General features: G+C 39.5%; 1 protein-coding gene across 1 annotated transcript; it reads left to right on the top strand.

Moving 5' to 3' along the window:
• The first annotated feature begins 340 nt into the window (after window positions 1–340).
• On the top strand, window positions 341–6,089 carry LOC103720477 (protein EARLY-RESPONSIVE TO DEHYDRATION 7, chloroplastic-like). The gene is made up of 4 exons (XM_026809756.2): window positions 341–1,341; window positions 1,482–1,648; window positions 4,383–4,467; window positions 5,682–6,089. The coding sequence occupies exons 1-4, from the start codon at window positions 413–415 to the stop codon at window positions 5,866–5,868; spliced, it is 1,368 nt and encodes a 455-aa protein (XP_026665557.2). The 5' UTR covers window positions 341–412; the 3' UTR covers window positions 5,869–6,089.
• The last annotated feature ends 2,966 nt before the right edge of the window (window positions 6,090–9,055 follow it).

The raw sequence follows: 9,055 nt of genomic DNA, 5'->3' as shown, positions 1-9,055 counted from the left end.
AATTGTAGTTTCATTGCATCCAATTGCCAATTGCCATGGATATGTTCCCCCATCTTTGGGGTGTATTCTTTTTCTTATCTTTTATGACAGTGCTCACATGGGATTAGTATGAGTCGGTGCCAAAAAAAAAAAAAAAAAAAAAAACCAACAAGGTCCGGATGGAACTGGGCTTAGTCGGAAGTTCAAACATCCCGCCACATGAAGCAGGGTCGTTCCGGAAACCAACCTAGGAACGAACCTCCCCTGTTCTCGCGACCGTTATTTTTCCCCCACCTGCCTGAAAGAAGGAAAACTGGTACCGTCCCAAGATCCTCTCTCCCTTTCCATTAGTTTCCTCTCTCTCTCTCTCTCTCTCTCTCTCTCTTTCTCTCTTCCTTTCTCTCCCGTCTCCTCCCATCCAAAACAAGCGGCCATGGCCTCCCAGCAGCCACTCTACCCCCATGTCCTTCAAACCAACCCTGAAGCCCACGCTCCCTTCCTCTCCAACACCAGCCCCGCCCCCTCCGCTCCCCCCGAACCCTCTTCCTCCTCTCTCTACCCGGCTGTCGACATGGCCGACCTCGTCGACAACCTCTTCCCCGACGCCGACGACGACCCCAAGAACCCCGACCACCCCGCCATCCTCCCACCCCCCGTCGAAGAAACCCTCCTCGAGATCCCCGGCGCCCTCCTCCACCTCATCGACAAGCACCACAGCGTCGAGCTCGCCTCCGGAGACCTCGCCGTCCTCCGCCTCCGCCAGGGCGACAGCGTCGTTGCCGTTCTCGCCCGCGTCGGCAACGGCGACGACGCCGTCCAGTGGCCCCTCGCCCGCGACGAGGCCGCCGTCAAGCTTGACGACTCCCACTACTTCTTCTCCCTCCGCGTCCCCGAGGGGACCGCCGATGACGGTGAGGTCGGATCGGCCGACCTCCTCAATTACGGCCTCACATTCGCCTCCAAGGGGCAGGAAAGCTTGTTGAAGGAATTAGATGGGATCTTAGATAGTTGCAGCGGCTTCTCGGTTCAGAAGGTGAGAGGAAAGGAGGCGTCGGCGGTGCTGGACGGGTCGGTGGCGATGGAGATCACGCCGGCGGAGGTCATGGAGGCCGGACCGAAGAAGGAGATGATGGAGGAGCGTTCGGCGGCGTACTGGACGACGCTGGCGCCCAATGTGGAGGATTACAGTGGATCCGTGGCCAAGGCCATTGTGGCCGGGTCGGGGAAGCTGGTGAAGGGGATTCTGTGGTGCGGGGATGTGACTGTAGATCGGATCAAATGGGGGAATGAGTTCTTGAGGAAGAGGATGGAGAACACCGAGAAAAAGGAGATCACCCCGGAGACCATGAGGAGGATTAGAAGGTATCAATTTGTTTCTTCTTTTGTCCTAATTATGATAGGTTATATGAGATTCGATTTCATTCATTCATTCATTCTTTCTTTTTTTTTCTTTTTTGTATAATTAAATAGGCGTTGATGATTACCGACATGTTGTTAATTAGGGTCAAACGAGTTACCAAAATGTCCGAGAAAGTGGCAACTGGAATCCTATCTGGGGTCGTGAAGGTATCTGGATATTTCACAAGTTCAGTTGCAAATTCCAAAGTAGGCAAGAAATTCTTTGGACTCTTGCCAGGAGAAATCGTCCTTGCTTCTCTAGATGGATTTGGTATGTTACCTGTTGATCTTATTCTGATGTTATTGTTGGTGAAATATGCATTTGCTAACATCTGGTTAGCAATATTTGCCAAGCATAGTGTGATCGTTTCTTTTGAGTTGTCGAAGGATCTAAATCCAGCATTTTATTTAACTTGTCAATACGGTGAGTATCATTTTACTTTGATCTGGCCTTTGTTTTCATAAATACCAGCATGGAAACGTAGTGGAAATGTTCTTGTGATGATACTATTATTTATCATATCTTCTGATTGTAATCCTATGAGCTGAAAATATTATTTCCTAGTGATAAATTCAATTTAGTTGCCACAGCTTACCACTTTGAGGATAATTCCATTGATACCAATAGGGAATGAGGTAAGCTTGTTGTCTAGTGCTTATTCAACCATCAAAGTGTAAGTTACTGCAAGTGAGTTCATGTTGATGAAGATTCGAGAGGCAAATTTTAAAAGCAAACATTGTAAATTGAAGAATAGAATGCAAGAAAAGAATCTCCATAGGAAAATCAAATAAAAAAGTAACGAACATAAAGATCTAAATTCTGTCCTTTTTTCTTCCTTGATTTCCTAGTTTGCTGTAAATCCTATACTTGTGAAGGCTTAAATATGGCCTTGGTAAAGGTCACCCTCTTACCTAAACTAACAATTCATGAAAGATTATTTTTTTTTTTTTAAAAAGATAGCATTTTAAACTATGTATGAGGGTGGGTCATGGCACAACTGCTAGATTGCTCTATTATGTCCTGGGTGTCATGGGTTTAAAACACCGAAACATCCTTTCTGCACATGGGGGTTAAGGCTATCTACATCAACCCTCCCAAATCCTATAGTGGCAGGAGCCTTGTGCACTGAGACCTTTCTTTTGTACAGTTTTAAAGCATGTACCCTATGTGAACTATAAAACATAATCTGCATGGGAATGGATGTAAGTCATTATGAAACTAAAAGCATTTTTCTTTATTCAGAAAAAGAAAAGACTAATCCAGTGACTACATTAGGAAATGTCACTGGGTGTTCAGCTGCAAGCTTGCAATGACGTTATACAAAAAATTGTGTAAAAGCTCCTTTCACACTTGGCCTAATGGTCTAGGTGGCCTTAGGGTATTCTATATGCGGATATCTAAGTACTGGTTTATAAAGAATGTGATAGTTGAATTAGAACAGAGTACACGTTGCAACTTATGTAGCTGTCTATTATACATATAAGATTTTAGTTGATTTTTGGTTGCCTTGGTACCTCCATGTTCCATTTAAATCAATGCTAACTAGTTAAATGCAAGTTTTCATCTTTTCTAAAGTTGAATTTGGATATTGATATTGATAGTTGTATTAGATAACAACATTAATTACTGCTCATATAAATTACTTAATAGAAGTTTTAACTCTTTAGTACTGCTTCTTGCTGCACCAGATTGCTTTGTTCAGCTAGACAATACTCATTGCCAAGAGGCACTAGGTGATTAATATTTGAATTTAGTTCATTAGGCAAAAGATGATGAGATATATAACATTTTCAGGTCAAATATAGTGAACTAGATGAAGTGGGATATGCAGTATTTCCATTATGTTAGTCACATATCCAGGGAGACAAAATTTGTTTCACGAACATAACCAGAAAGATGGCTGTATCGTTTGAATTCGGGGCACTAAAGTGCCTTAAGTGTCTGAATAAAAGAGGAAGTTTTGTTAGTGTTTAGGGGATTTAGCTGACTAGGATGGAGCTAGTGATCAGTGCACTGGAAGAGAGTTTAGGAGTCACATAATTGGAGAAGTTACACAAGGGAACATAGGGGGGAACCAACAAAACATGAGAGTATGCAGCTTGGGCTTCTTGTTATGATACAAAAAAAAAGTGGAGATCATGGAGATGCAACCACTGTTTCTTCATATCTTGCTTTGACTGATATATGGCCTTCGATCTGAAGAAATGGTTAAATATGCCGACTGAAATGAATAGTAGACAGTCTGTCAATTACAAATGTGTTACTTGATGCCTGTTTTAACTGAAGTCTAAATTGTTTCATAGGCCTTACCACAAGCCTAGGAATCTTTTTGAGTGCCTGTTTTTTGTTGACTAGCTAGGAAATTTTTGAGGTCTCCAACTTTCCATGTGAACTGGATTGGCAATAGCAAATATTCTTTTTGTTTTTCACCTTTTAGTAGTGCTTTCTTGTGAGGTTTAGAATTAATTATCTTGCGGTGGAATGCCAAATCTTAATCACCAAGCAATAAGCAAAAGCAGCTTGCAGGCATCTGTCATTTTCTTATACATATTACTACTTGTCTGCCTGTTTTTTTTTTTTTTTTCAGATGTCAAGCCATGGATTTTCTTGTTATTTTTGGGTGTATGATAAACTTTTAGAGGGTTCTAGGCATCTGATCAAGTTTATGGCCATCGACGGCTTCTTGTAGTTAGTTTCTTTTTGCTGTCTAAATTTCTTGATTCAGTTTCAAGAAAAGAACAAGTTCAGATCTCAGATTTTCATTTTCGTTTCACTTTTTACAAAATGAAGCCAGGAGTGCATAGCTACTGCTTATCTTTCTTTTGGGTAATTCTGTCACTTGTTTTATATATAGCCTTTTCTTTTTCTTTTTCTCCCAGGATGTGAGTAGAGAGGCATCAACTGTTATCTTGTTTCGACGCTACTCTTTTATAACTCTCTGCTGATCAGTATTTGATTCATAGACTCATAGTATTTCTGCTCTGTTCCTCTCCTTGCCTAACAGGCAAGATTTGCGATGCTGTTGAAGTGGCTGGGAAGAATGTCTTGTCAACATCATCAGTTGTGACAACTGGTCTTGTATCTCACAGGTATAATTTGAGTGAGGAGTTTCTGGTCTTCTGGCTTCTTGCTGGATCTACATGATGTAGATAAAATTAGCTCTGCCTTTTAATTGAGTGTTCTAAGCATTGTCATCTTTGTACCTTTGACTTTGTTTAGAATTGCTACCAAACAAGTTATATATTAGTTTAGCATCTAGCTTACTTCACCATTGTCCTTGATGATCATCAACCTTTTAATCAATCAGTGTACAAAGTGATTAACATATCAGAGCTTGTTGAATGGTCCAATTTTTATACTACATAAAGAGTCAAGTGGGTAGAGCAACAGGCGGTAGTGGCCTCAGCATTTATGCCCACACAACGTGTGCGCACACATTAAAGTTGAAGAATTGATGTATGGAGGGTTAATTCATATTTCTGCTGAGTATCGTGAGGGTGGTCATGCTCATTTCAAGAGATTGCAATATGACTGGATGATCAGTATGCAGCCTTGTGCGCCAATTCCAAGGTTCAAAATTTTGGTGAACACAGTCCATTTTAAGGTTGAAACAAGAAAAAACAGAATTTTCAGATATTATTGCACTTTGGTCGTTTTTTGGCTTCATAAAGGGCCTAGCCTCTGTAGACACTATTACATCATTTTATTTTCACAATTTTAACGAAAAAATTGAAAATTACTTAAAATTTAAGATAATGGTGTGAAATATTGAAAAGTTTAAGCCTAAAACTACCAAAATTACATTTATAATGATATTAGACCATCCAAAATACATTAAAGGGGTGTCAAGTAACTAGTCTTCTTCTACTTTATTGTTTTATTCTGGAATTCTTTCTTGGCTTACTCCCATATAAGGGGAGTTCGGAGGAAGGCTGCTGAAACTTGAAACAAAAACTTCATGAGGTGGGTCCTGAACCAAAATGGAAACCAAGTTTTAAAACTCATTTGTCCTTTGGCAACATGAAATTTTGTTCACGTTTCATCTGATATGAGTTTCCCTATGATCATTCATCCTCAAGCTGGTGCATTCTCAAATCTCAAAGACCAGTTTGCTCAATGTTTATATTCCTGCTTGACTGTCATGCAATCTCAAACCTACAGCAGTTTCTCCAAATGTTGTCATGCTGTCCTATTCTTTGAATGAGAATCAGAATCTATAAGACTTATTTCGTTGTTAAAATAGGAGGAGTTACTTCTTTTAAAAGAATTAAGCTATTAAATTTGTATGCGCTTGTCAATGCAGGTATGGTGAACAGGCAGCTGAGCTCACAACTGAAAGCCTTGATGCTGCTGGGCATGCTATTGGAACAGCATGGGCCGTCTTCAAGATCCGGAGAGCTCTTGACCCTAAGAGCTCCATCAAATCCACAAGCTTAGCAAAATCAGCTGTAAAAGCATCGGCCGCTGAGCTGAAGCCGAAGCGAAAATAGCATAAAAAGCGCCATTTTTGTTTCCGTCTCTTTTACTTGAAGCTTTAAGCTTTGAACTCTGCAGCTAAATATAGGTCGAGTTTTTTTTTTATAATAATATTCATGTCTACGAAATGTTTGTTTTTGTTGTCTCTCTTGTATTGTAGATGATTTCAACACGTTAGCTTCTGTTATACCACTTAGTTACATAAATATTCATGGAGTAATCTTTATCTTTTGAAAGGATAGTATCTGCCATAATGGACTAAGCTGCTGGGCTTAGTGCAAAGAATAGCCAGAAGGATAACATCAAACATAAACAAGCGTTCGTTATTGGAATCTTGTTAGCTATGGGTCTTTTACCAAATTCCTATTCAAGTGAGATGCAACTGGCTTGTGCTTGTTTTCAAGGGAAACTAGGAGTTGTTTGGCTGGGAGGAACTATGAGAGTTAATTGTTGGAGAATAAATAAGATTAACAAGGACTTTTTGTTACAGTGGAGTCTTTAGAGGGATGGAAAAGTCAATTACCCAATAAATAATCGGTACAAGTAGATTTTGCAGGGACACTTAGCTTGTTATGCTGACAAATTTGGAGGGTATCGGAGTTGGATTCCGCAAACCTACACTCCATGGCCCATTCATAAATAAGATATCACGATCTGTTTAAGATATGATTTGTGGTATTCTGAAATCCCTCAATTGTGGATCAATGATCAATCAAATGCTTATTTCCTACTCTCTTTTTTTAAGGTGCCTCAGCTTTATTAAAGGCCTATATGTGCACTCAATTGTGGAAAACCAGGTTTACGCCAATTCCAAGGAGTTCGTTGGAGAAACCATACACGGGTCAGTGCCGGACCCGTTGAAAATCCCTAATTTAGGGGAGGGAGTTGAACACATTTTGGGAAAGTTTTAGGGGAGATGAAGCATTAGGGAAGATTAAATTGCTATTTTTTTTTTGCATGAATACTCTCATAAATATTGAATTTTGTATGCAGATCTTCTTAAAATTTATATTTGCATGTATTCTCGTAAAATACTTGTTTTACCACTCTACCTTTTTTTATCTTTATTTTTGTATATATACCCGCCTCATTTAATGCTGTTAAAAATTAAGAGTTTCAAATTAAAATGACTAAAATAGTCTTAATAGGTAGATGTGCAAAAAAAAACATTTATAAGACAGATTACGATAAGAGACAAAAAAGTAATTTCAAAATTTTATTTTATTTTTAATTAAAATAAATATGGTTTTGATTAATACGGTTAGAAAACTGTTATATTAGAAATATTTATACAAAAATAGTATTTTATAAGAGTACAAAAATAAATATAAATTTGAAGAGGGTATTCATGCAAATTTAAATTTTTAGGAGAGTATTCATGCAAAAAAAAATCCTAAATTGTTCAATCATCTTCCTAGCTTTCTCATCAAATTATACTATGGTTCAGCATGTAAAAATAATTTACGTAAGAAGGCAATATAGATGGCTGCAATCTCTCAATCTAATTTACCGTTTTACAATTTCTATAACATACCTATATTTCTAATTTTAAATATTTACATCTTTTGTCTTCAAAGTTTGAGTTAAAAAGTAGAATAGATAAAAGCAATGCTACGGCATAATTAGGATGGCGTGGGCTCCAGAATCAGGGCTGCGATTACGGACGGTAACAAACACCCGACCAAGCCCGCGTGCGCCCGCACGAGAAGGGACACGCCGACCGAAATTTCGACAATATTTGCGTGCTGATGCAGGCAACCACCACCCCACCCCGCGAAGAAGCGCGCATTTCATTTTTACAATAATAATTGCGTGTCGATGCATGCATCGCCGAAAGGTGCAGATCATGGAAGAAGCTGCCAAAAATCTTGATCCATATCTCGGTTCCTCGTGCCACAGAACGATTCAGAAGCTACTAATCTTAACTGTTGTTCCACCAGAGATCTACAATCGAATTCAATAATCTACAAGATGACAGAATGATTCAGAAGCTCCCTTCCCCCCTCCCAACTTGGCTAGAAGATTCTAAATCACTTGTTTTTATCTTTTTATTTTTTGTTCTCTATGAGAAAAGGCATGAACTAGCAAACTGGTTTCACAAAGACAATCCACAGGAGTCTCGCCAAGAAAATCTAGCCGTTGCAACCTTATTCTGTGTTGAAAAGTTGATCCAAGAGACTTCGGTGGTGGTGCTGCCCAAAGATCAATCCTCCTAAGAATAGTTTAGTTTATCCCTGGGTGCCCATTGTGGAACATCAATAGAAGAAAAGTTTTACCTAAGCTTTGAGAAATGGGAGTATGAACTCATTTTCAGAGAGTGTTCCTCCTAAAAGCTCCATCACTAATGCCAAAGACAGTGGCTCCACTTGCTGGCTTCCCGGGTGGTTGGGGCACTTGCAATTTGGCAAAGCAGTGGATTTCAGCAGCGTGGTTTAGCACCGACTAAAGTTGAAGTGGGAAGGGACATCATAACCAATCTTATGGTGGATCATGCTATAGATGGGCAGCTCAGAAACTGACAACTTGCACTTGCTTTATTCCAATAAAAAGAAGATGTGAGCTAAGATATCTTCTCCAGATAAGATCTCTTTTCTAGATCTGAGCTCCAACTTTCCCTCGAAAAGCAATCCCTTGTTAAAGTTTGTGATCGGTAGCCAAACATAAAAAACACGATTTGAGAATCATATGCCACATCTGAGAATCATAAAATCTTTTCAGTAGATTTAGTTCAAAGTTTAAGATCTTTTTTCAAGAATCTTTCTTCAGAATCGTACGGTCTAAACTCTGTGAGGCCGGCTAGATCTACACACACCATGCAGACACAGTTGTTAAGCTCACATCAAGTTTTAGTGGATCCAATTAGACAAGCAATATCTCATAAATGAATGGACTATATGGGATATAAGATGAAATAGCCATATTTACAAGAGGTATTTAGGGATAGTTTGCATGGCTTAGGAGCTGCTAAAAGGGAATTAAAATGAGAAATTAAGGTCCCGTACCTCTATTTCAGAACATTAAAGCAGCCAAACATACTCAGATGCTAGCATGCTATGGTAGTATGGCATGGCTTCTCAGACATTTAGTTTGATCTTCTATGTTACCACTCATAACCGAGTGGAGTAAAAATATATGAAGTATTCCAGCTGAACATCTTGTGCACATCCATCTTTTTGTGGAGTCAAGGTCAGCTATAGACTG

This window comes from Phoenix dactylifera, unplaced genomic scaffold (genome assembly GCF_009389715.1).
Source record: "Phoenix dactylifera cultivar Barhee BC4 unplaced genomic scaffold, palm_55x_up_171113_PBpolish2nd_filt_p 000298F, whole genome shotgun sequence".
Lineage (NCBI taxonomy): Eukaryota > Viridiplantae > Streptophyta > Magnoliopsida > Arecales > Arecaceae > Phoenix > Phoenix dactylifera.
Note: the sequence above shows the minus strand (reverse complement) of the source record. Positions and strands in the feature narration are given on the sequence as shown.

What these genes read in the sequence shown, in the direction of transcription:
- LOC103720477 (XM_026809756.2), top strand. Translation starts at nt 413, where the DNA reads ATGGCCTCCCAGCAGCCACTCTACCCCCATGTCCTTCAAACCAACCCT. An exon ending in ACCATGAGGAGGATTAGAAG is followed by an intron (nt 1,342 to 1,481) that starts GTATCAATTTGT and finishes GTTGTTAATTAG; the next exon opens with GGTCAAACGAGTTACCAAAA. An exon ending in TGCTTCTCTAGATGGATTTG is followed by an intron (nt 1,649 to 4,382) that starts GTATGTTACCTG and finishes CTTGCCTAACAG; the next exon opens with GCAAGATTTGCGATGCTGTT.